This window comes from Capra hircus, chromosome 5, assembly GCF_001704415.2.
Source record: "Capra hircus breed San Clemente chromosome 5, ASM170441v1, whole genome shotgun sequence".
In the NCBI taxonomy this organism is placed as follows: domain Eukaryota; kingdom Metazoa; phylum Chordata; class Mammalia; order Artiodactyla; family Bovidae; genus Capra; species Capra hircus.
Window position 1 is genome coordinate 4,799,763 of NC_030812.1, and position 27,935 is coordinate 4,827,697.

Sequence of the window (27,935 nt, forward strand, 5' to 3'; positions counted from 1 at the left end):
GAAGATGGAGCACGTGTGGTGTGTTGTGCTAAGCAAGCATCAGTCGTGTCCGACTCTTTGCAGCCCTGTGGATGGCCAGGCTTCTCTGTCTATGGGGATTTTCCTGGCAAGAATACTGGAATGGGTTGCCTGCCGTGCCCTCATCCAGGGGTTCTTTCCGACCCAGGGATCCAACCGTCTCCTGGCATTGGCAGTAAGCCCCACCTGGTGGACCTGGTTAATTCCAGGAAACCCCACTACCGGCAGCCAAGTGGGAGTCACCATCTGCTCTCTCCAGGGCCAGTGAAGCAGCCTCCCAACCCACCCTGCTCTTTTCACCCTTGATCTTCTCAGTCCCTTTAGTATGTGACAGCCAGCGGGCCTTTCTGAGACTTGGTAAAGGGCTGTCCCTCCCTCCACTGCAAGACTCCCCGGGCACTGCCTCTGTCTCTAACCTCCCAGCCTGCCGCTCGCCCCAGCCTTCATCCTGCCGCCCTTGCGTGCCCGCATTCTCGGTCCCAAGACCTCTGCCTCCAGGGCCGCCTCTGCCCCCAGGGCCCCCGCTGCACCGTCCGCTCCTCCTCCAGCCTTTAGTTCTCCTGTGCTGCCTCTTCCCCACTCCGGCCGCAGCTCAAAGGCCTCCTCCACACTCGAGACAACTTCCCTGCAGCCGAAGCCCCTTCCTCCCCGGCAGCCACGCTCTATCCTGTTCTCCTGCTTTATTCCTCATTGCACTAGCTGTCAGAATGTCTTACTGTTTCTACGTTTATTTCACACACGCGTACATGCACTCACACACGCACGATTTGTTTCCAACCAAATTCTGACTGCGTACCACTTCCCTGGTAGGAACTGCTGTGTCTCACTAGAGTTCAAGTACCTCACCATGTTTCAGTTCAGTTCAGTTCAGTCGCTCAGTCGTGAGCGACCCCATGGACTGCAGCCCACCAGGCTCCTCCGTCCATGGGATTAGCCAGGCAAGAGTACTGGAGTGGGGTGCCATCGCCTTCTCCTCCCGGTATTTAGGAAGGCCTAATCATACTTACGTGTTCATTTTATTGTCTCTCCTCTTCATACCAGTCCGCATTTTCTTTCAGGTTGTCTGGGCAGATAGTTACAAAGTTGGCTGTGCAGTACAGTTTTGTCCTCGAGTTTCTGGCTTCCAAGGTCTTCTCAATGGAGCACATTTTATATGCAACTACGGACCACCGTAAGTGCTGAAATTTATTACTTTTTGGAAAAAAGAACTATTTTAGAAGTATTTATCTTCATTAAATAGATACAGAAAATAGATCTGGATAATATAATAGAGTGTAAAAGAGAAACCGAATGTTGCCCATTGATTCCTCTGTCCAGTTTTCTTTGTGTATCTGCTTGTGGGTGTGTGTATAACACCTTTATAAACACTAGGTAAGTGCACACACAGAAACACATAGGTACAAGGGTAGCAAGCCTCAGGTGTTTTCAGGGACATAGATTAATTGGATATGGTAATAATACCACAGGATGGGAAGATGTTCTCTAATGTTCTACTATATTAATTATAAATTTCTCAAAACAAACAAAAAAACCCACTCTGAACTGAACTCCTCAATCTGTATGACGTATTCACTTACTTTTGACAGTTTCGTTTTTGAAAGGCATAATTCTTCTCCATTTGAAAACTGGGAAGACATATGACATCTCCCCCAACTCCCTTTAAATGTATGTGTGTGTTCTTTTGCATCATATGCAAACTTAGAAAGCAGAGATCATAAAGGAAGTACATGCTTTTCTAGTTTTTACTTACAAGTATGTATGGACATTTTCCATGGCATTGAAGTTTTTCATGGATCACGGTAATTAAAAACAATGAGGTAATAATTGTATAAAGCTCACTGTGTGCTAAGCACTGTTTTAAGTGTTTCACCTATATTAAAGGTATTTCATCTTCGTAAAGAGTCTGTGATATAGGTTCTACTCTTGCCCCCTGTTTTGCAGAGAAGACAGCTGAGGCCCTGACACAGTGACTGGCCTGCACAGCTAGTGAATGTCACAGTTGGACTGTGACTTGGGAGGTCTGGCTCGAGTCTGTTTGTTAGGAACAGCTCACCCTATTGAAGAACTGAGATTGTTCCGTGTGTTTTCTTTTACTTATTTATTTTTACTGAAGTCTAGTTGATTTACATTATCATTAGTTTCAGGTGTACAGCACATTCAGTTTTATGTATATGTAGATTTTCTTTTTCAAATTCTTTCCTCTTACAGAGAGAGAGATATAAATAATATTGAGTATAGTCCCCTGTGCTGTACAATAGGTCTTAGCTGATTATCTATTTTATATATACGCATGCTGCGATTCATGGGGTCGCAAAGAGTCAGACACGACTGAGCGACTGAACTGAACTGATGTATTATTATATGTATTATATCTATGTAATATCTATGTTATATTTTATATGTAGTAGTCTCTATGCGTCAGTCCCAAACTCTTAATTTATCCCTCCCCCATTCCTTTCCCTTTGGTGGCTATAAGTTTATTTTCTATATCTTTGGGTCTAGAAATAGGTACCATTCTTTTTATTCCACATATAAGTGATATCATATGACGTTTGCCTTTGTCCGGCTTACTTTGCTTAGTGTGATAACCTCCAGGTCCATCCCTGTTGCTGCAAATAGCATTATTTCATTCTTTTTTTATGACTGGGTAATAATCTATGGGTTGTTTCCATGTCTTGGTTATTGTAGATAGTAATGCTATGAACATTAGGGTGCATGTGTCTTTGAATTAGAATTTTCTTGGGTTATATGCCCTGGAGTGGGATTGCAGGATCAAATGGCAACTCTACTTTTAGTTTTTCAAACGAGTCTCCTTACTGTTCTCCACAGTGGCTGTACCAACTTACATTCTCATCAACAGTGTAGGAGGGTTACATTTTCTCTACAGCCTCTCCAATCTTTATTACTGGTAGACATTTTAGGATGGCCATTCTGACTGGTGTGAAGTGACACTTCATTGTAGTTTTGCTTTTCATTTCTCGGATACAAATGTGTTGAGCATATTTGCATCTGATGTTGAGTATCTTCATGTGCCATTTGGCCATCTGTATGACTTCTTTAGAGAAATGTTTATTTAGATCTTCTGCCCATTTTGTAATTGGGTTGTTTGTTTAGGTTTGTTTTTTTTATACTGAGTTGTATGAACTGTTTCTTTATTTTTGAAATTAATCCCTTGTCAGGTCCATCATTTGCAATTATTTTCTCCTATTCCATATGTTGTCTTTCTGTTTGTGGTTTGCTATGCAGACGATTTTGGGTGTCTCCTGAGGAGGTACAGGTCAGCAGTGGACTGCCACAGGGGCAGGGGCTCTGGGTGCAGCAGGCCTGGGTATGGCATAAGCCCTCTTGGAGGAGGTCATCATTAACCCACCATAGAGCTGCCAGAACTTACACAGGACTGGGGAAGCAGACTCTTGGAGGGCACAAACAGAACCTTGTGTGCACCAGGACCCAGGAGAAAGGGGCAGTGACCCCACATGGGACTGACCCAGACTTGCCCGTGCATGACCAGGAGTCTCCAGTAGAGGGGTGGGTTAACGGTGGCCTGCTGCAGGGTCAGGGGCACTGAGTGTTTAGCAGTGCATTTTGGGGACCTTCTGAAGGAGGTCACCATTATCTTCATTATCTCCACCATAATTTGGCCTCAGGTCAAATAACAGGGAGGGAACACGGCCCCACCCTTCAATAGAAAATTGGATTAAAGATTTACTGAGTGTGCCCTACCCATCAGGACAAGACCCAGTTTCCCCCTCAGTCAGTCTCTCCCATCAGGGAGCTTCCATGAGCCTCTTATCCTCTCCATCAGAGGGCAGATAGACTGAAAACCACAATCACAGAAAACTAACCAATCTGATCACATGGACTGTCTAACTCAATGAAACTATGAGCCATGCCATGTAAGGCCACCCAAGATGGACAGGTCATGGTGGAGAGTTCTGACAAAACGTGGTCCAGTGGAGAAGGGAATGGCAAATCACTTCAGTATTTTTGCATTGAGAACCCCATGAACAGTATGAAAAGGCAAAAAGATAGGACACCGAAAGATGAACTCCCAAGGTCAGTAGGCATCTAGTATGCAACTGGAGATCCCTGGAGAAGTAACTCCAGAAAGAATGAAGAGACAGAGCCACAGCAAAAACACCCAGTTGTGGATGTGATTGGTGATGAAAGTAAGTCCAATGCTGTAAAGAGCAATATAAATAGGACCATGGAATGTTAGGTCCATGAATCATGGCATATTGGAAATGGTCAAACAAGAGATGGTAGGAGTGAACATTGACATTTTAGGCATCAGAGAAATAAATGGACTAGAATGGCTGAATTTAACTCAGATGACCATAATATCTACTACTGTGGGAAAGAATCCCTTAGAAGAAATGGAGTAGCCATCATAGTCAACAAGAGTCCAAAATGCATTACTTGGATACAATCTCAAAATGACAGAATGATCTCTTTTCATTTCCAAGGCAAACCATTCAATATCACAGTAATCCGAGTCTATGCCCTGACCAATAAAGATGAAGGAGCTGAAGTTGAACGGTTCTGTGAAGACCTATAAGACCTTCTAGAACTAATACCCAAAAAAGACGTCCTTTTCATTATAGGGGACTAGAATGCAAAAGTAGGAAGTTAAGAAATACCTGGAGTAATGGGGAAGTTTGGCCTTGGAGTACAGAATGAAGCAGGGCAAAGGCTGAGTTTTGCCAAGAGAACACACTGGTCATAGCAAACACCCTCTTCCAACAACACAAGAGAAGACTCTACACATGGACATCACCAGATGGTCGACACTGAGATCAGAATGATTATATTCTTTGCAACCAAAGATGGAGAAACTCTATACAGTCAGCAAAAACAAGACCGGTAGCTGACTGTGGCTCAGATCTGCTGCTGCTGCTGCTGCGTCGCTTCAGTCGTGTCCGACTCTGTGCAACCCCATAGATGGCAGCCCACCAGGCTCCCCCGTCCCTGGGATTCTCCAGGCAAGAACACTGGAGTGGGTTGCCATTTCCTTCTCCAATGCATGAAAGTGAAAAGTCAAAGTGAAGTCATTCAGTCGTGTCTGACTCTTAGCAACCCCATGGACTGCGGCCCACCAGGCTCCTCCGTCCATGGGATTTTCCAGGCAAGAGTTCTGGAGTGGGGTGCCATTGCCTTCATGAACCCCTTATTGCCAAATTCAGACTTAAATTGAAGAAAGTAGGGAAAACCACTAGACCATTCAGATATGATCTAAATCAAATCCCTTATGACTAAACAGTGGAAGTGACAAATAGATTCAAGGGATTAGATCTGATAGACAGAGCTCCTGAAGAGCTATAGATGAAGGTTCATAACGTTGTACAGGAGGCAGTGATCAAAACCATCCCCAAGAAAAAGAAATGCAAAAAGGCAACATGGTTGTCTGAGGAAGCCTTACAACCAACTATGAAAACAAGAAAAGCAAAAGGAAAAGGAGAAAAAGAAAGATATGCCCACTTGAATGCAGAGTTCCAAAGGACAGCAAGGAGAGATAAGAAAGCCTTCCTCAGTGATAAATGCAAAGAAATAGAGGAAAACAACAGAATGGGAAAGACTAGAGATCTCTTCAAGAAAATTAGAGATACCAAGGGAACATTTCATGCAAAGATGGGCACAACAGAGATAGAAATGGCATGGACCTAACAGAAGCAGAAGATATTAAGAAGAGGTGGCAAGAATACACAGAAGAACTGTACAAAAAAGATCTTCATGACCCAGATAATAATAATAACCTCTTGTCAACGGTTGTTCAGCTAGTTGCAATTTTGTTGTTTTCGCAGGAGGAGAGATGAGTGCATGTCCTTAATAATAAGGTACAAAAGTGAGTTCTCTTGGTTTAAACTCACTTTTCTTGATTTCAGAGATATAAACAATACCAAGTTGTAAAACTTGTAAGCAAATTCCTATTTGGGCTTCCCTGGTGGCTCAGATGGTGAAGAATCTGCCTGCAGTGTGGAAGACCTGAGTTCGATCCCTGAGTTGGGAAGATCCCCTGGAGGAGGGCATGGCAACCCATGCCAGTATTCTTTCCTGGAGAATCTCCATGGGCAGAGGAGCCTGGTGGGATACAGTCCACGTGGTTGCAAAGAGCTGGACACAACTGAGTAAGCACAGCACATTACATAATGTTTCTATGAACACTGAGTAACATTCATTTATCCATACAAATAAAAGCACGTATTCAGTCAATTATTCAATAAATATGTGTTCACTCAACTTCATAGGACAACAAGCCAGACACAGTCCCTGCCCCTTTGGAGTTTATTGTCTGTGGCGTTCAGACAATAAAAGTACAGATGAAATAACTGCATGATGATAGGAGCCATGCTGGAAATAGAAATGCTGTAATTGACACTATGAGTAGGCAGGACCCTTGTTTGAGATAAAATGCTCAGGAAAGGGCTTTCTGCAATATATTTGAGCTTAGGCATAAAGAGTGAGAAGGAACCAGGCACGTGGAGAATCTCAGAAACAGTTAGATATTCAGTCATGAAAACAAAAGACCAGCTCCTGTGGAAAGGATGAGAGAACAGAGAGAGACCAGGGCGCTTGGCCCGTGAATGCGATGAAGCTGGGGGAGGAGGCAGCGCAGATCGCCCAGGGCCTTGTAGGCCTCTGCAGGTTGACTTGACCCACCCATGAGCTGAAGCCATCCAGGTGTTTTAAGCAGAAGGTGACAAGACTTGCCTTCAATTTGGAGCTCACTGGGCATGCCTGTGGGGAAAGGACTGGAAGGTGAGTGGAGGGGAGCCCAGGGACCAGTGAAGAGGGTCCTCGTGTCCATCTGAGCCTGTTCTTCCTTCTCTACACAAGAACTGCCGTGTAATTCTGAAAAGTCGAGTCCCTCCCCAGCGTTTCTGAAATTCCCTCAGAATGGGCTCTGGGCGCTCAGCTCTGCAGTCCTGCTCTCGGCCCGCTTCCACTGCCTTGCCCGGGTCGACTCCTCCCCTCCCAGTCACCTCGGGTGTCCCCGATCTGCAACGTCCTGAACGGACTCTTCTCTGTCACCGTGGGCCCCACCTCCACGCAGATGGCTGAAGAGACGATTACACCACAGAAGTGGAAGCAATCGCCTCCATAGGCAGACGGTACAGGACCGTGTCCTTTGGCCATCACTGCCTTGGGGACTGTTACTCATCTCTGAGCTTTTCTTTATAAAGATCTTTCTTTCCTCTTCACCAGAGTCCCAGGGCCCCAACCCTCAGGCAACCAGGGGAACACTGAAACCTCCTACTTCTCCACTGGGCAGAATACGTAGCCTCCCTTGTCTCTTTTTATAAAATTTTACTTTATTGACGTACAGTTGATTTACAGTGTTGTGTTAGTTTCCGGCATACAGCAGTGATTCCGTTGTTCAGCCGCTAAGTCATGTCTGACTCTTGCAGCCCCGTGGTCTGCAACCTGCCACGTTCTTCTGTCTATGAACCTACATCTCCCACTGGCAGGTGGATTCTTTACTACTGAGCCACCAGGAAGCCCAATTCAGTTATACATATAAAATAGTTGGATTTGCTAATCCCAAACTCCTAATCCACCCCTCCCCCACCTTATCCTTTGGCAGCCACAAGTTTGTTCTCTATATTTGTTTCTGTTTTGTAGATAAATTTGTGTCATACTTTAGATTTCACATTTATATGATGGCATATGGTATTTGTCTTTCTTACTTCACCTAGTATAATTATTAGCTCTATCCATGTTGCTGCCAATAGCATTATTTCATTTTTTTTTACGGTCAGTTATATTCCATATATATATAATATATATATATATATGGCTTATATTGGGCTTCCCCCATAGCTTAGTTGATAAATAATCTGCCTGCAGTGCAGGAGACCTGGGTTTGATTCCTGGGTCAGGAAGGTCCCCTGGAGAAGGAAATGGCAACCCACTCGTTTTCTTGCCTGGAGAATCGCATGGGCAGAGGAGCCCGGCGGGCTACAGTCCATGGGGTTGCAAGAGTCGGACACGACTTAGCGACTAAACCGCCACCATATTCCATATATATTCCCTTTACTTCACACCCTCTCCAGCATTTGTTACTTGTAGCCATTCTGACCAGTGTGAGGCGGCACTTCACTACGGTTTTGATTTGCACCTCTCAGCAGCAGCAGCAGCAACAGTAACGAGTGATGTTGAGCATCTTTTCATGTGCCTGTTGGCCATTTGCATGTCTTCTTTGGATTAGTGTCTATTTAGATCTTCTGTCCATTTTTTGATTGGTTGATTTGTTATTGAGCTGTATGAGCTATTTGTATATTTTAGAAATTAAGCCTTGTGGGTCATACCATTTGCACCTATTTTCTCCCAATTCATAGGTTGTCTTTTCATTTTATCTGTGGTTTCCCTTTGCTGTGCAAAAGCTTGTAAGTTTGATTAGGTTCCATTTGTTTATTTTTGCTTTTATTTCTATTGCACAGAGTCTGTAGGTCTCTTGGTCTTAATCATTGCCTTCTAGACAAAATCCAGGTCTTTGCAGAACATTTTTTTTCCCAAGGTGAATTCTGCCATTTCACTGCAAGTCACAACTGCCTTACTTTTGGCTTGTTTTTGAAGCAGCAATTTTTTCCTCTTCTTAATAGTACAGAATGCACAATTAAACAAAGTATGAAGTAGTATAAGTGATTGCATTAAACACATTCTAGAATTTAACTCAAAGAGTACTGTGCTTTTTAACAGTGAAAGATATCCCAAGGACTAATGTCTATTTTGGATATCTTCCATAGCTGTTATCAGAACCTCTACTATATTCCTTAGACTATTTTCTACAGTATAGAGTAAGCGGGGGCTAAATTTAATTTCTGAAACAACCTAAATTAACTTGGAGCCAAAGAATTTGAACATGTATTTTTAGTCGGAATTGAGGTGTTAGTAAAAAGTAATGTCTTCAAAGGGGGAAGTTCTTAACTTCAAAAAAAAATGTATAGAATTAGAGGATAGGAGTCCATGAATTTGAATTAGAAAAACGTTACATCTTTTTCACTAACTTCTATAGAAAATATTTTTAATGAATTAACATTCCAGTCACATCAGCAATACTTATGGCTGGACAGCACTACTTGCGTCTTTATAAATGTCAGATATCTCATATCACATCCTAGTTGTCGTCCTCTCAAAATAGAGTTTGTACTCATCACTAAAATTAGTTAATTATTAGACTCCCTGCTGTGCTGCGCTAAGTTGCATCAGTCGTGTCTGACTCCTCGCGACCCTGTGGATTATAGCCCACCGGGTTACTCTGCTCATGGGATTCTCCAGGCAAGAATACTGGAGTGGATTGCCATTTCCTTCTCCAGGGGATCTTCCCGGCCCAGGGATCAAACCCCTATCTCTTACGTCTCCTGCCCTGGCAGGTGGGTTCTTTACCACCAGAGCCACCTGGGATACCAGACTCCTTGCTAGCTCTGATCTAATACACAGAGAAGTATGTTTGTATATCACAAGTATTAACATGTTAATAATTATTTCAATTTAATTGGCTTACTTTGTAATCGTATGAATTTTATTTTAGCTATTTTAAAACTGTTTCGAGAAAGAACCTGTAGGCTCCACCAGGCTGCCAAAGGGTCCATGACACGAAAAAGTCAAGAACTCCTTTCCAAAAGCAGAGTTCCAAAAAAAGATTAGTGCAATGGCAAGTTCATTGAAATAAATGTACAGCCGCTCATCATTACTACTCTGAAGTTATTTATGGAGATGTAAATTGTTTGGATATTATTTCACTTTCTAAGCTGATCCTGGTCAGTTACTTAACAGAGTGTTAAGCCTCTAGCTATGGGAATTAAAAAAATTAGTATCTTCCCCATTGGGTTATTGTGAAGATTGATTCATTCGAGGACACTTAGAACAGCACCTAGTACACGAGTATTCGGTAATTACTATGTTATCAATGTCACGTCTTTTATGTGAAAACAAATTGCACTTTAGGAACTCCCTCATAGCTCTTGTTATTTTCTTTTGGAAGATGCTTACCCCAGCCAAAAGACTCCTATCCAATAAGAACCATGGAAGTTTGCTGGACTGAGAACAAAAATGTGGGTCATGAGAGCTTCTCTAAGATGGACAGTTTTATGGGTGTCAGTGATCACACAGGCCAGACATTAACTAGAGAGAACATTTCATTAAAATCAAACCTAGGTCTCATTGACTCTGATATCTGTACATTGTGGTTTTTGGCAATTTAATCTTTGAGCTGTAGTTTCCTTACCTATAAAACAGAAATAAAAATAACTTTCTCCCAGCGTTGTCTCAGGAATTAACTGAGATGATTAAGACAAAGGTTCCTAAACACAGGCACTTAGAATGAATTTGGCAAATATTAGCAGGCTTCTATTTCTGCTTCCCTCTCTCCACTTCTCTCATCAATCTTCTGAATTTGTGGACTTCAATCCTAGGATTTAGCCAAAAAGAAGACAGTACTAAGTTGTGCCTGACTCTTGCGATCCCGTAAACCGCAGCCCACCAGGCTCCTCTGTCCATAGGATTCTCCAGGAATCTACTGGAGTAGGTTGCCATTTCCTTCTCCAGGGGAACTTCCCAACCCAGGAATTGAACCCAGGTTTCCCACGTTGCAGGCAGATGCTTTACCGACTGAGCTATGTGGGAAGTCCAGTGTTTAGCCAAGGACCATGATATACTGCACTGGGGGGGCGGGCGGGGCGGGGAGGACAGTTTCCCTGATGGATAGTTTTCTTCTTCTTCGCAGAGGCAATTACCCAACCTGGCCATATAAAAGAGGATCCCCGTGCAGTGCCTGCCCCAAGAGTGACAACTGTCTGGACAATCTTTGCAGTGAGTAAAAGAAACAACCTACCAATAATACAATGTGTTCAAAACTCGTAACTTCCCAGAGATCAGTCCTGAATATTCACTGGGAGGACTGATGCTGATGCTGAAACTCCAAAACTTTGCCCACCTGATGTGAAGAACTTACTCATTTGAAACGGCCTTGATACTGGGAAAGATTCAAAGCAGGAGGAGACAACAGAGGATAAAACGGTTGGATAGTGTCACTGACTCAATGGACGTGAGTGTGAGTAAACTCGGGGAGTTGGTGCTTCAGGACAGGGAAGCCCAGTGTGCTGCAGTCCATGGGGCCACAAAGAGTTGGACGAGACTGAGCAACTGAACTGAAGAATGAAAATATTTGTTTTATCCTAATAGCTCTTTTCAGGAAAAGGGGCATCAGAGAGCAATCAAAGCAATGACTTACTGTCCTGGGAATGACTATACGTTCAAGAGAAATTTAAAGAAGCAAATATCCTTTATAGTTAGCACTAATCAGAACAAATGACTCACTATGAGAAATTGTAGACCCAAGATTTGCTAATTTCTGCAAAATCAAAAATGTAACAAAGTTAACAAAAATAATTCTGAATTGTGTTCAGGTAGAATTCTACCTGTCCAAAGCATTTAAGAATCAAATTTTCATCTACAGAACTGAATGAAATAAAAGTTGCAATGTAGCACTTTTCACTAGTAAGACACCATTTAATGAGAAACAGTGTAGAAGGTCAATGAAGATAACTTTCCAAGGATGCTTTACATCACTTTAAAGTATTAATACACAGTTGGCCAAGAGTCCATTTATGTTTTCTGTTCCAGACACATTCCTTCCCATCTTAGTTTTTATTTTTCACTTTTTGACAAGGTGTGAAGGGAAGCCTCAATGAAGCCATTACAGTTGTGCAAATCCTCTACTGCTTTTGGGCCTTTATCTGTAACCAGCTGAACCTCTCAGGGCTACAGGACTGGTGGGGGTGGCCGAAGCAGGAGGCTGGAATGGGCTGAGTTTAACAGCATACGTTTTTGTTTGGCCAAAGTGTTCTATTGCTTACATGTTTTCGAAGTCCAATTCTTCTCAACTATTTGTTCCCTTCTTCCTGATTTGTATACATTAAATTCTCATTTTTACTCCAGCTATATAGCAATATTTGACCACCTTGCTGGGCCAGTTATTTCTCTGCAGTTCAACCACTTTTTCTGAGAATCTGGAACAAGTGCCTGGCACACACTTGATAAATATTACCTATTATCCCCAAGTTCATCCTCCCTCCAATCTCAAAACTTGTTTGCTTTGGTATTCTGGTAGCATCTTTATGCCCAAAGTTTTAGGTGATGTTTTTATGCTCAAACAATCCTCACAATGCTTCTTTAGAATCAGTGATGAGGACAATTATTTTAAATTATGTTGAGTAATTTTACTGCTCCTACTGGTTACCCGTCTTTCCCACTAGACTGAATTCCAAACAGACAGAAGTTATGCCTATCTAATTCACCTTTGTAACCAACTGAAGTGCCTAGTCTGGCTGACAAATGACCACTAATTTGACTGCAATTTTTTTTTAATCATTCTATTTTAAAAATCTAGACGATTAGTAACAACAGCACCAGAACAATAACAAGAAGAAAACTTGTGGACTTTTAGCTTTTGATCTTGGAGATCTAGCTTGAAATGGTCTCTAATCTTGTGGGATAAAATTCAGAAATTTAAGACTGCAGTACAACAATAATTAAAAACCCCTGGACTCTTAAGACAAAGGAAAACACAAGCTACCTTGCAGAGGGGTAAGGGTTGAAGGATAAAGGCTTTTATCTACCAGATTCCATCTCTGACAAATTACAGCAAACACTGGAGGGGAATAAAAACCTTTTCATAAATACCAATGGAGGCCAAATTAGGATGGTTTTGCAAAATGCACTGGGAATACCAATGGTACACAAGCTGATCTGAGCTAGTGCCTGTGCGTGGAGGATATCTGTTTCACTATTCAAGAGTTGGATGTTTAACATTTCAAAAATATATATATGTAAGAAAAAATTTAAGTAGCACATCACCCCTTGATTTCATGGAAGTGCGTGCCAAGAAAAGTTACAGCAGCGGAAGCTCCGGTGGCAGTTCACCGCAGACGATGCCCAGTCATAGGCATGCCGGCCAGAGACGCTCACGAGCAGGTGAGGATTCCACCACAGGAGTCCAGCTGCAGCTGGCCTGGAACCAGTGCAGAAAAGGTGTTTGACCATTCACAGAACATATAAGAAGACTGTGGCAGATGTGGATTTTTTCCCCCAGGTCTTGGAATGTCAAGTGGAGAGGAGTAGTTATGACTTTTGATAGCCAAATGCCCTATTAATAAGTTAATGACAGACTAGAACAGATCAGAGGACACTCTTTACTACTGATTATAGGATTCTTCTTCTCAGGGAGAAACTTAATTTTCAGGGAAATATTTAACAAATTGCCTGCACTGATTATTACTAATACTTATTTTTAATTGCAATGTCTTGTTTTTATTACATTTATTTTATCTGCTTATGTAAAATGAGTTTCCATTTATAGTAGTGGTATATAAAAAGTTTTATATAAACAAGATGATTTAAAAATATCACGTTATTACAGTAAGTACAAAAAAACTTGAATAATTTACCTTTGAAAATCACTGCAGTAAAGCCAAAGCAACAGTAAATGGCTATAGTTAAGAGACTTGGCTCTTAAAAAGAAAAGCCTCACCAGTACCTACTCTTTTAATTCTTGTTTTCTTTCTTCTGATTTTACAGCTAACCCACAACGAGACAAAGTGACACGTATGTATATAAACCTTAAACTGTTTAAGATCTATGTGAGCTGTGTTACTGCATTATGGGGAACAACATTAATGAGTATATTTCATGTCTGTTTCACAGGTTATCCTATTCCAGACCGGCCGATATTTCCACGTGACAGATACACGTCTCTTTTTCTCTTAATTACTCCACCAATCCTAATACTTAGTGTTATAATTATCATTTGGGCCAAGGGCAAATATCCTCATTTATTTACTTGGAAATAATACAATCCAAGGAGGAAAAAAATCCTCATTCAAACATGGTGTTTTTTGTTTCAGTAACTACTGGGTGTATTTCTGATTTGCAGCAAACCCTTACTCAAAAGAAGAAATGGTTCATGTTTACATTCCACTTTTTAAGAAGCAGCACTGTTTCCAAGCTCCCTCAGCTGTGACTTGCAATGAGTAAGCTCTATCCCCCATACGCCTCAGCTTCTAAATATGTAAAGTGGCAAAACTAGATTTAGGTGAGTCTGAGACACCACACCGGCCCTCATGAGTAAAAACACTTCTAAATAACCTGGTGCATGCTGCTCCAACTCTATGTATCTGGTTTTCCACGTTCTCTGGCAATTTGATATCTTATGGCTTACTACTTCCTCAGACATACTGGAATAGTAATTAAGGGAATTAATTTAAAAGGCCTTGCTTTTTTGGATTATGAATTAATTTTGGAACAAAATGTAAATGAGATTACATTAAAGCACTTCCTCAAAACCAAATGCTAGGACATGATAATATTTAAAGTCTGCTGCTAAGTCACTTCAGTCGTGTCCGACTCTGGGCGACCCCATAGACGGCAGCCCACCAGGCTCCCCTATCCCTGGGATTCTCCAGGCAAGAACACTGGAGTGGGTTGCCATTTCCTTCTCCAATGCATGAAAGTGAAAAGTGAAAGGCAAGTCGCTCAGTTGTGTCCGACTCCTTGCAACCCCATGGACTGCAGCCTACCAGGCTCCTCCATCCATGGGATTTTCCAGGCAGGAGTACAGGAGTGGGGTACCATCGCCTTCTCCGACATTTAAAGTCTAAACAACCTTAAAAACTACCCCTAAAATCATGCTTAGGTAAAACCTGCCTGGAATAGATTAGATACAATGCATATAAACACATATATACCACTCTCTTGTATGAAATTTTTCAAAAAACATATGGACAATACAATAATTAATAAAGAACAGTTGTTTATATTAACACTGTAATAAAGCACAAACTCAGAAAAAAGTGATCAGGGTATTACTTCTCATGGATAAGGCAACTAATGTTGCCAACTATAGTATTTCAAAATCCTTTACAAAAGGAGATAGCTTAATAAATTTTAGTTCAGAGTTTGTGTTACTTTTTCTTCTTTTTCTTTTCATCTGCTTCCATTTTAAGCTTAACTTCTTCAGCTGTAAGAGCTCCCAGTTTCTTATTCTTTGCTTTCTTAACCTTTTCCTTGAGGGCAGCCACATCAATCTTAGTTTCAGTAGAAGCTAAATAAATTAAAAAACAATACACGTAATTCTTTAGATTTTACCAAATAAAACAAAGATTACAGAAATATGAATAATTTCAGAGTACTATTGTAACTGAAAGGTCATATTATAAAATACAAAATACCTGCTAAAAGGAAAGTTAGAAATTTCTTCAAACTAGGAGAAAACAAAGTACTTAAACAGACTAATAAGAATATACATGAAAATGACATTACACTTTATCTGAACCAATTACTGGATTCAACTATGCTGAAACTACATTTTTGTCCTTAAATTGTTTGAAATTATTATTTATATTCATTTCCACATTCTAGAACTTTACAGTACTCTTTTAAAAACTTAGTTTTCCAAATATTAGTTCAATGAATGACTAGTATTATTTCATTTAACAGGATTTTGGTAATAAAGACAATAATCTGAGAGTGTCTGGAGGTCCTAACAGAACCAAACCATGCAGTTAACACCAAAAGTTTGAACAAAATAAAGAAAAGCAGCAGCGAAAAATGGCAACTTTTTCTTATCATTTAAGGAACAGTATTCAGGACATAAAAGAACCACAAGATAAAATGTCAGCATACAAACACCCCAGCCACTTGAGAGCAGACTTCAAGTCTCCACTACAATGGAACAGCTACACTTTGCTCACTATTAAAGTGAGATTAAACTATTTGAACGCCTTGAGAGTACGTAACTGACCGACTCTACAGACTGAAAATTATGATGCTTATGATATTTTTAACTTTTATATAACCAATGATCTAAGAAGTAGAATACACTATTTTTTAAGTTGTTAACACTGATATATATTAACAAAATAGTAACGTTACATCCAGCTTAGACCAATAGGTGATGTACAATACTGGAACTTTGTGATACTGGTGACCTCCCTCCCCTCACTGACCACTTCAGAGAGTTACTTTACAGAAGAGTACAAAGGTTACTAGGGGAAAAGAAAATGTAAAAGAGAAGGTAGGTCAAAACAAGGCCAGGAATGATGATATTTTCTCCGAGTGTCTTTTTAATAGCCTCTAAGTAAGAAAGATATTCCTGCTATTTTGCTGGTGTTGTTTTAACCCAAGGTGATGAGAAATCCATGTTAACAATACAAGCATCAAGTTTTAAGTCACAGATTATACAAGTAAAGAAAGTATAAATTTGATAAGCTCTTTAAGGGGCATGACAGCAGAGCTCAGGGATCTCCCCGCTCTATTTCTACAGAGGATTCACTGCTCTGGTTTCTGTCTTTCAAAACAAAGAGTCCTTCCTTAGCACAGCAGAGATCAGGAAGCAACTGTCAATCTGGGATACTCTCAAATAGACAGTGAAAGTCAAAGTGAAGTCGCTCAGTCGTGTCTGACTCTTTGTGACCCTGTAGCCCACCAGGCTCCTCCATCCATGGGATTCTCCAGGCAAGAATACTGGAGTGGGTTGCCATTTCCTTCTCCAGGGGATCTTCCCGACGAGCTGGTACTAAATTATGGGTTATCTCAGTCACCTCGTCCCGAGGATTTGTGAGTAATGAAATGCTGAGAGAACTGATGAAAGATGCGGTTGTTTCTTAACATGAACTCAGAGATGCAACAAATTCACTATGGGTTTACTTTTCCTCTAACAGACTTCAGCATCATAACAAGACTTAGAAAACAGCATTACCTTCCTTAGGTTTCTTTAGGTGAACTGGTTTTTCTTTAGGTGGAATAAAAGCTTTGTTTCTTTCCTCTTGTCTCTTACTAAGAGCTTCTGCTTGTTTAGCCTACATGGTTAACAAAGTTTTCACAGTTAAGTAAGAATCCAAAGTATCTATGCACTTTGCAATTAATGTTGCAAGCTAGACACAGTCTTACCTTTATTGCTTCCATTTTCTGTCTCTTCTTTTGACTTGCCTTCAAAAAGTATTCACCACTAGCCAATTCTTTATCAACCTGTTGAAATGAGTATTTACAATTACTTCAGAAATCATGTAGATGGGAAGTCAATTCCTAAGAAATTCACAGTGACCTTGAGGTAAAGACAGTAGGGTCGAAACTCTTACGTAAGGTAGTGGCCTAAGAAGGAGGAAACGTGTTCTAAGCTGACAAGGATACACATACACAAAAGCACGTAGGTAGGAAAGTAGGTGAGGTGTCCAGGGAATACTCAACCGACTGCTTCAGGGGAGGCGGAAGGTCAATGACTCAAAAAAGTGAGGAAAGACACTTGGAAAGAGTTTGGGACATGAAGAAACATGAATGACAGGTAAGGGAGGTGGGATGTGATTTAGAAATGACTGAAGCTTCCTGAGAAGAGTGAAGAGAGCAAGGTAACACTTTATAAAAGGAACAGAAAAAAGGAGATAAAACCCTGTTTTGTTTTTTTTTAAAGTTTCATTTTGTTCATCATACAAAATGAAAAGCAAGAACTGTCAGGATGTAGCGACTGAATACTAATTAGAGCAAGTAACAACTGAGTCATTAAACAGTAAACATACAATTGATCTATCTAAGGCAACGCTCTAAACTATTACTAAGCTCTCTACAATGACTAACTTGCTTAATTCTCAAATTCTCATAGACAATTCTTTGAGACAGGTATGATCATCATCCTCATTTTATGTCCAAAGAAACTGGGGGCACAAATGTGTTAAATTATGCTAATTAACATAACCTCAGACATGCAGATGACACCACACTTATGGCAGAAAGCGAAAAGGAACTGAAGAGCCTCTTGATGAAAGTGAGAGAGAGGTGAAAAATCTGGCTTAAAACTCAGATCGTGGCATCCAGTCCCATCACTTCATGGCACACAGACGGGAAACAATGGAAACAGTGACAGACTTGATTTTCTTGGCTCCAAAATCATTGCAGATGGTGACTGCAGCCATGAAATTAAAAGACGCGTACTCCTTGGGAAAAAAGCTATGACAAACCTAGACAGCATGTTAAAAAGCAGAAACATTACTCTGCCAACAAAAGTCTGTCTAGTCAAAGCTATGGTTTTTCCAGTAGTCATGCACGGATATGAGAGCTGGACCATAAAGAAAGCCGAGTGCCAAATAATTGATGCTTTTGAACTGTGGTGTTACTCTTGAGAGTCCGTTGGACTGCAAGGAGATCAAACCAGTCCATCCTAGAGGAAATCAGTCTTGAATATTCATTGGAAGGACTGATGCTGAAGCTGAAGCTCCAATCCTTTGGCCACCTGATGCAAAGCACTGACTCACTGGAAAAGACCCTGATGCTGGGAGAGACTGAAGGCAAGAGGAGAAGGGGACGACAGAGGATGAGATGGTTGGATGGTATCACCAACTCGATGGATATGAGTTTGAGCACGCTTCAGGAGTTGGTGATGGACAGGGAAGAGTGGCATACTGCAGTCCATCTGGGGTCACAAAGAGTCAGACCCAACTGGGCAACTGAACATAGCAAATAAGTGGCAAAGTTAAGTCAAACGAGACACTGCTGATTCAAGAAGCTTACAGTCATAGAAGAGGAAGGTAAGACAACTAGTGAGTACAAGACAGGGCTACATGGAATACACCAGGTGTTACAGAAGCATGCTTTACCACCTGAGTCACTCACTACTTTTTCCCAACTAACACTTTCTTTCTGGCTTCATTTTATTTTCCAATGTAGAGCTCAAGATCCAACATTTACAGCTTTTTTTTTTCACTATGATGATCATCATTACCTTTTCACCTCTGACCTTTCATCAAACCTTCCCTGAAAACTGCAAACACAAGGCTGTGGGAAAGACAAGATAGTATAAAGGGGAAGAAAAAAAGGGTTTTAAAGAAAAACTTCAACATACAGCCAAGGGAGGGAATAATGAAGAAAGATCCTCCAGCAGACAGGTGAAGAAAGAACTCAAAGAACAAGCAAAGAATGGACTGATGCAGATGGGGAAAAAAATGTGAGCCAAGAGCAAGCTGAAAGAGTTCTTGCCTCAAATATGTGAGGGGTAAAAAGCAACATCATCTACTGGGGGTGGAAGAGTGGCAGAAGAATTAGGAGGACACAAAGCCGCCAGAGGATACTGCTGCAACCATCTGAGGCTGGAAATGTGGGCTTTTAAGGAATATGATCCAAAGAGAGGGCTTTCTTCAGCTTTGTTTAGTAGCCACACTATGGGGAAAGAGGTCAAGTTTTAGGACTGATGCAAGTCTCAGGGCTGCTCTGTCAGACAGGTGTGACAGAAAAAGGGAGTATGAAAGGAAACAGCGACAAGCAAGAGAAAAGAAATTATGCCAGAAGACAGTTGACAAAATGGGAGGCATTCGTATCTTTAAAAAAAAAAAAAGGACAGATATTGGAAGTTAAGATTTCAAATCCAGAGCAAAATATATAGCCCATGTCACATGAATGAGGCTAAAGCAGAACTGAAAGCACTCAGGGCTGCGTCACTGGCATTTCTTAACCGTGGAACATTCAGCGGCTACAGGCATAGACGCAACCAACCTCAACCGCCCTGATGCCATTTCACTCTCACAGCATGAAGCTTCCACTCCCCATCTCCATAGTTGGTTCAAAAGAAGTGTATCTGCACTTACCTTCAGATTCTTGCATCGCTACACACCCAAACTCCCACAGAAATTCCACCTAAGACACCCTCAAAGTTTCTGACAAAACAGATTAAAATGGTTTCCCTCTCCTGTAACAAAATTCAACATCTAATACTGACCTGACTTTCTGGCTGTGGTGGTGGGAAGGGTGTATACTCTTTCTTAACAGTTTTCTTCTTTGGTTCCTTGCGTTTATTCACATTTTTGTGCTTGAACTGTGGCAAAAACCTTTCCCAACTTTGTGATCTTAACTCAGAGTCTTTCGCCAGCTCTCGTTTAATCATTAAGGTCTTGGGTCATGGTAATATACGAACAAAGTAAACACTTTAATTTTAGAAGTGACATGTTTCTCAACCTAAGACATTATAAACAATGTTCCTACAAATAATAAAATTAAAAGGAACAACTCTTAGCTGCTTCAGTAGGATTAAATCAATTCTGTAAAGAAAAAGCAAATAATCTCAAATATGCACAACTAACCAAGCATCAGAAAACCATTAGAAATTTAGATTAAGAAACAGAATCATTAAAATAGAGATGAAAAATAAGACTAAGTTTTTCATTAAAACCTTTGAAATTCAACTTAATTATACAGAGAGAGTGCTTAATTAGTGAAGTTTCCTACAAGCAGGAAGCTTTCAGTAGCACATGAAATGTAATTATCATAGGGAAAGAAAAAACTAAAGTTTCTCATGATCAACGAGACCAGCGATTTCACATTTCCCCCAACTCCACCTGAATTTTATTGACACTAAAACATCACAGGATGCAAAGTAGGCATCAGATGCAAGACATGCTCTCTTTAATGTCCCAGTGAAACACAAAATCATTTTTTCACCCCAATCTAAGGACTTTTCAAATTCATCAAATTCAAGGACTGTTTAACAAATATCCATCATAAAACATCACATACCATGGTTATGTCTCCAAGAACAATCACTGAATGCTATGCATACAGGGATATAACATCTCTCTCAATGAGCCTATAATTTGAGTGTTAAATTCCAAAACAAGTTTTAATGCAATCTGAATTATTCCATACTTACACAAAATGGCAGAATTCTAAAAGATCACACTTTTAAACACAGTCTGCGGGCTCCTTAGCCTAAGAAAACTGAATTGGTACCCTCTACAACAAATGGCAACCCACTCCAGTATTCTTGCCTGGAGAATCCCCTGGACAGAGGAGCCTGATGGGCTACAGTCCACGGGGTCACAAAGAGTCAGACATGACTGAGCGACCTCACTTACTCACTCACAACAAATTCCGTGAAGCATATTTTATTTGTATCAGAACTGAATCACTACATTACAGAGCTCCCTTCAACAGCTTTCTTTCACACAATACTCCTCAGAGACCTAAGCTTTCAAAGAAGGAACTATAGGACTGGGATAGTGTTGAGTGGGCTTCACTCTACCCAAATAGTTCTGCTTTATCTGTTTTGTATATTAGACTTTCATAAAAGATTTATTTTCAAGAAAAGTTTCTGTAGCTAAAAACAATTTGATAACCACTGTTATACTAATGAACAGTGAACACTCACTTTAATATTGTAAATTGGATGAATATTCTTCATAGTGTCTAGGACTACTTTTCGAACCTGAAATTTGCAAAGAAAAATGAATCAGTTATTTATAATGAAGATCTTAGTGAACTAGGTAGAAGAGGATTAATATATTGCAAAATAACCTATGAACCAGGCAATGGCTATCAAATTGGATATAGTAGTCCCTTCAACTGTTCTGAGTGGCTTCTGGATCTTTCATAATAGTTAACCTCACTTGGATACAATGAAGTCTCTCAATTTTACTGCTAAAAAAGTGATACACAGAATTAACACAACAGTCTGCAGCTGTGCAATTTAGGGAACGAGAGCTGGACTTAGAGTTAGAAAATATGTGAGCAAATGCTGGGACTTCATAGAGGAAAGTCACTTAATTTTCCTCCTGACTTCAGCTTTTGAATTCTGTAATACATTTGAAATAAAACCACCTTAAGGATCTGTTGTAAGAATTAAATAATATACTTAGACTCTACAAAACTATGAAATATTCAAGACACCTAAGTTGTTGTTGCGCCATGTGAAAAAAGCAGATACTTATGAGAAAGAGGTCCAGAAGTATTATTAAAGGCCCTGGAAAGGAAGTAAGAGCTCACAGCCAGATACACACAACAAAAGCCTCAAAAGGAGCTTACAGAAACAGTATGTGCTCTATAGATTTTCTCATAACATGTGACAAACTAATATTTATGAAACATTAACATATTAAAACTCAAAGAAAATACATCTTAAAAGAAGTCTTCTGGGCCTGACCTCTACTGGCTGTACCTGTTACTGCAAAGAACAAGATCTCAATTCTCCAGTCATTTAAACCCATGTGTCTTCTAATGTTTGCTACAGACTGAGATCTTAAAATACCCACTTAAAACCTGTAGTAGGGGAAGTAATGATGAATTCAGAAATGAATCTCTCTGTAGTTACCAAAAGTTGGCCATGATATGTTAAGGTTCAGCAGTGGCTATTCCCTCAAATTACATGAAGAATTTACTAATGAAAACCAAACAAAGCACAATTTTTTTAAATTATGAAACAATACATTATCCAATGAACTATTATAGTATACCCATATTTTTTCATTTATTCTTTGCTAAAACTAATTTAAGAGCATAAATCTCACCTCTTTCAAGCCACTAAAAGGTCCAATGGCTGAAACTGTGTTTCCCTGAACCATAATGTAACAGTTTGTCAAGAGTTCCAATGCCTATATCAGAAGAGCAAAAAGTTGAACTTCAGTACACTGAAAAACTAACAATAGAGGAAGACATACTTTTTCACTAATAAAAAGTACCTTCAAAGTAGATCCTTTGGGACCAATAAGCCGTTGTCTTCTTTTTACAAATCTTTCTTTATTTCTTACTAAAGAACCTATTTTAATGATGTCACATGCAACATCATCCTGAAGAATTCGTATTGCCTTTTGGGAAAATAAAGAAAATAGCTCATCAGCATTCTTTACAAGTACAAATGTTTTCCAAGCCAAGAAATTTAAACACAAAAATGAAAACGTTTTAGTGGGGAGGGGGTGGCGGCAGTGATATATGTTGTCTCTAATGTTGCTGCACATAAAGCAAAGTCTAAATTTAATTCTAAAGTTACCTGTTCAAATGAAACACTCCTGGCTAACAGTTTGATTAGGTCTCTGGCCCTAATGATGATGTATGGATCAAATGTCTTCTTTGTAGTACAGACAGTCATGCTGCCCTCAATCAGGTCCAGGGTTGCATTAACATGCTACAAAAGGAGCGAACAACAGTTATCTGAAAATGAATTCAATTTTAGATGATTACAGAGCCTGTCCTAGCCTAACTATTCATTTTTGTGCCATTAAGATATCTCAAAATCCTTTAATTCTCTCCTTGAAGAAGCTGGAAAGTTAATGTAAATAAGGGATACTTGATTACGTTTAGATTTCAAAGAATATAAGAAACTCAGGTAATTGAAAACATTTATAGTTGGCTTTAGGATAATTTACCCATATTGGAATAAATATTACCTCCAGTCTAACAAAACACATCAATCAAAATGAGGTCATACTTAAGACTTAAAGGTAAAAATGTAAAGCTTATAATTTCGCTACCCTGGCTAGATGTTGCTCTAATCTAAAATCTTCCCCCTAGAGTGAAAATAGACTTTCCCTTTCAAACTCTCCCCTGGTGGCTTGGTGGTGAAGAATCTGCCCATCAATACAGGAGATACAAGAGACGCAGGTTCGCTCTCCGGGGTGGGAAGATCCCCAGGAGAAGGAAATGGCAACTCACTTCAGTATTCTTGCCTGGGAAATCTCATGGACAGAGAAGCCTGGTGGGCTGCAGTCCATGGACACAACTGAGCAGCTAAACAACAACAACAATATTAGCTAAATACAAAGTAAAAACAAACTGTCATAGGTTTAAAAATAAAAGCAGTAACTAGAGAATCTATGCATTCACTTTCAAAAGAACCAGACTTCAACAAAGCAAATAAAAATGCTATTTTCTAACTTGTGAGCATGACCTCAAGAATATTTCAATACAATGAATGATACACAATTAAACATTAGGTTAGGTGTCTATCAGTTTAAACACACATACACACACAGAAACAAATTGGGTCTAATCCCAGATGTAGACAGCTCTAAAATACGGCCTGGTTTGCTAACCACCCTCATGCCTGGTGGGCACAAATGATTCTAGAGCAGTCCCACAGCTGAGAAACAGATTTTCTATAACAACCTAGTGTGTACACAAACACACAGAGACAAACCAAACGCTTCATAAAATGATCCTTATCCTTACCACATGTGATATTTTTTTTTTCCTAAGGTTCACTATGGCCATTAAACTGACTTCCTGATTCTCTAAGGGGTCCCAATCCAGTTTGAAAAATAAAATCAAATACACTGCTCTAGGAGCACGGCAGGAACAACAAACAGGAAAGTCGGTCGCATCCATCGTCTTTCATTTACAATAAGATGTTAAACGATGCCAGGAGCGTGCCTCAGCTCAAAACCGTACAGGTGGATGGCAATCATCACAGCAGAGAGCAGACACTCTGAAATCTGGAGTTTCCAAGTGAGGTTCAGACACCTCTACAAATTTAAATCCCCTAAAAATGTAAAAGCATGTGAATTTTGCCAAGTAATGTTATTCACAAAACTAAGAACAAATGAACAGTAAGGATAATGCTTATCTAGTGTGTTTAAAATACCAAACGAATCAAATTAAACAGCTATGCTAGCACCTTTACATAGAAATCCATCATCACACATTCACTTACTTAAAAGATATAAGCAATAACAATCTCAGAGCAATATAGAAAACATGCATACATGTTCATTCAAGGCTTTCTGTACCAATGGCCAGCACTCTTTCAAGTAAGCCTCTCTGTATTTCGGAAACAAAGTTGCAAAACTGCTCTCCTCCAGGAGTCCTCTGGGATTGTCCTCTTTGGAGAAAGCTGGCTCCTTCCAACCATCCGGAACAGTGAGGAGTTCAGATTCATCTACAGAGGAGGAAAAGTCTATACATCAGATTTAACTTCTTTTGAAGTTTTTCTGAACACTTGTACGCATACATGCACAAGTTTCCCAATACTCTCATGCATTTCCTTCTTCCCTGCTTTTTATATTATTCAACAGTCCAAGAACATGCCTCTGTCATTATCAACATACTGTATTAGAATTATCTGTAGTATGTGTTCCCGTCGCATCATAGACAAAGTTCCTTGAGGGCAGGGACTCTGCTCCTTGGGCCCACAGTTACTGGCGTATACCTGGCACACAGTGCATACTCACAAACTTCTACGGCATTACACTATTTCAGAGTTGAGGATCCAAATGCTATTTGGTTTGCATTACTATTTTAAATAAAGTAACATTTCAGACTCAACTGAAGTGGAGCCTATGTATATATATTTGTATGTGTGTATACATAAAATTTTCAAAACCTGATTCCAGTGTATACTTTCAGTTAATATTCACTACCATAGGGTTTTAGAGCTTTCAGGTGACTTCCTTCCGTATACTCTCATCAAAACTATGAAAGGAAGAACTGGTATGATTATTTCCACTTTAGAAAAGATATTCCATTCAAAACACTCAAGTGACTTGTGTAAGGGAATATGAAGCTGACTCAGTCTAGGTCTCCTCTCATTAAAACTGTCCATAAATTGTCTCCTATATCACTTGTGAAACTCCTGGTCCTGGATTTAACAACCTCTTAAATCCAACAGCTCTATTTTAACTCACTGTTACACAAAGGTCTGATCCATGGGCCTGCAGCACAGGCATAAATTGGGAGTTTGCCAGAAATGCAATTCTTGCGTTCCATCCAGACCTAGTAAATGCGAACCTCTGAGATGAAGCCCAGAAATCTGTTTTAATGGTGTCATGAGAAGATTCTTTGCATACTGAAGTTTAAGAAGCAGGTCTTTATGGTCCATTGTAGCCATCCCAGTCAGATATACTTGCTTTCTGTTTCTTTTACTCACACCCACTTTGTTATTTAGGGCTCAAGTCACAGAGAATTAGTCTTCATTTACCATTTACTCCTCAATATCCTGAAAAAAATCCTAAAATTCTGCAATACTGACTACTTAAAATACGCATCTGGGCTTCCCTCCTAGCTCAGTTGGTAAAGAATATGCCTGCAATCTTGATCCCTGGCGTCAGGAACATGCCCTGGAGAAGGAAATGGCAACCCACTCCAGTATTCTTGCCTGGAGAATCCCACGGACAGAGGAGCCTGGCAGGCTACAGTCCGTGGGGTCGGAAGAGTTGGACAAGACTTAGTGACTAAACCACCACAAAAACCTATCTGACCAAGATCCTACCAATTTAAACAACTCGTTGGTTGTGAATTAAAAAAAAAAAAAAAGAAAAGAAAAAGAAAAACACCTGGCTAAGGAGATAAAAGTTTAGTTCCACAATACAAGAACAACAAATAAACCCCAAACATGTGTAAAGACGTATAATCTCATTAGCAATCAGGATAGTTTGAATTAAAACCACAATATGATTTCATACTTAACAAAACAACAAATTTAAAATTCAGATAACAGCCAAGTGTTAGCGCTCCTACCACTTCTGGAAGTATATATTATTATTTGCACATGCTCTACCCTACACTACAAAGATTCCAATCCCATGTAATGTACATAAACAGAGAAACTCCAGAATATGTTAACCAGGAGAAATGTATAAAGATGCTTATAATAACAATGGGAACAATCCAAATGTCCAGCAACATTAAAATGAAAATATACATTAGCGTGTATTCATACAAGGGAACATCATACAGTAGCAAAAAGAATAAATTACAGCTACAAGTATTGTCCTAACTGAATAACAACAAAGTTTAGCCTAGGAAGCAAGATACAAGAAAATACCTAAAATCCTTTTTCATTCATGTAAAATTCAAAACCCGACAAAATTAAAACATTTTGGGCATAGTAAAGATTATGAAGAAAGGAAACAGAATACTCAACATGATTCAGAATGGTTACTTTAAGTCCCTAAAGTAAAAGAAGGATCTGAGAGGTGCACGTAGGGGGTTTTGGAGGTATGGTTGGTAATGCTCTGTTCTTAACGCTCTGACAGGCTGCTTTTCACCTGTTGGTTTTATTCTTTAAGCTGTATATGCACCGGCCTCTGCCACACCCTTAATTAAAACAACAAAACACTTTAAATCTCTAACGCCTATAGAATCGAAGTTTGAGGTTTTTAATATTTCCAGCAACTCTGGCTGAGCAGGCCCCAGGCTATTTCTCTGTCTACCACACAGAAGATAATGGATAAAACAAGAGCGCGAGCGCAAAGCAAGACAGCAATTTAAAAACAACGCAGCTGAAAGAGTAGGCGCTGGGTTGGCTGATAACTTCAGCAACCGGAGAAATAGGAATAACAACAAACGTTCCGAAATTTTTTCAATGGCTGACAAATCGAGGCTAAGGGCACGCCGGTTACCTCCTTCTATCACTACTGCTGTCTTAGCCCTTCATTACCGCTACCACTCGTTCACTGATAACCACCACTTTCTCCCACCTCACCCCTCATTCTGCCAACGATTTCCAAACACCGCCGCCAGTTTAAGGCCCTGAAGCGCCCTCCTCAATTTCTTAATCCTCATATTTTTACAGAACACGCACTCAGCAACATCTCTACTTTGGAGGCTTTCAGCAGAAGCAATAAATTAGGAACACGTGGCTGGCACCGTACAGGCCGGTCAATCCTCAAGTCTGGTCAACAACCCCCCAAATCGGCAATCACAGGTACACAAACTCACAGAACAAGCCCAAGGCGGCGTTACACGTGCCTACCCAGCGAAAGCAAAAAAAAAAACAAACAAACAACTCAAAATCCACAAACTCCAGGCTTCGGTTTTTAGACAATCTCACCTCGGTTCTCCGACGTCGGCTTCGCGGAACGAAGTTCGCTTTTCCCCGACGCTACAGTCGGCCCATTCTGCTTAGAGGACGCCATCTTCAAGCTGCTTCCGGTACTACCGGAAGCGAAACCTCCGTAAATCCTCCCGGCTGTAATCCGCGTACTCAAATTGAGTTCCACCGAACTCAGAAGAGCTCTGCGCAGTCTGTGCGCGTGCGCACGCTAGAGCCCGCGTATTTGCATAAACTTCTGCTCTGGTCCCGGGTAGCCAAAGGAGAGCTGGAGACTGCTTTGACCTGGCGCGGGTAACTACGGAGTTCTATTGCGTGTTGGGAATTAATAGTTTAGCACTGGCAG

General features: G+C 40.4%; 2 protein-coding genes across 4 annotated transcripts in view; one reads left to right on the top strand and one right to left on the bottom strand.

Annotated features, from left to right (window-relative positions):
* GLIPR1 (GLI pathogenesis related 1) overlaps nucleotides 1–14,159 on the top strand; it is a 60,433-nt gene extending 46,274 nt beyond the window's left edge. For 2 of the 3 annotated variants that reach the window (XM_018047568.1, XM_018047567.1), the window contains exons 4-6: nucleotides 1,077–1,189; nucleotides 10,742–10,827; nucleotides 13,594–14,159. In XM_018047568.1, the coding sequence (XP_017903057.1) occupies nucleotides 1,077–1,189; nucleotides 10,742–10,827; nucleotides 13,594–13,865 (471 nt within the window). In that variant the 3' untranslated portion in view covers nucleotides 13,866–14,159. The remainder of the gene's footprint in view (nucleotides 1–1,076; nucleotides 1,190–10,741; nucleotides 10,828–13,593) is intronic. The other variant, XM_005679730.3, reaches the window with a different exon arrangement.
* KRR1 (KRR1, small subunit processome component homolog) lies at nucleotides 14,804–27,733 on the bottom strand. The gene is made up of 10 exons (XM_005679734.3): nucleotides 27,590–27,733; nucleotides 24,525–24,697; nucleotides 22,814–22,948; nucleotides 22,506–22,631; nucleotides 22,335–22,418; nucleotides 21,200–21,256; nucleotides 19,775–19,945; nucleotides 16,963–17,040; nucleotides 16,772–16,871; nucleotides 14,804–15,115 (listed from the first exon to the last, which is right to left on the bottom strand). The coding sequence occupies exons 1-10, from the start codon at nucleotides 27,672–27,674 to the stop codon at nucleotides 14,976–14,978; spliced, it is 1,149 nt and encodes a 382-aa protein (XP_005679791.3). The 5' UTR covers nucleotides 27,675–27,733; the 3' UTR covers nucleotides 14,804–14,975.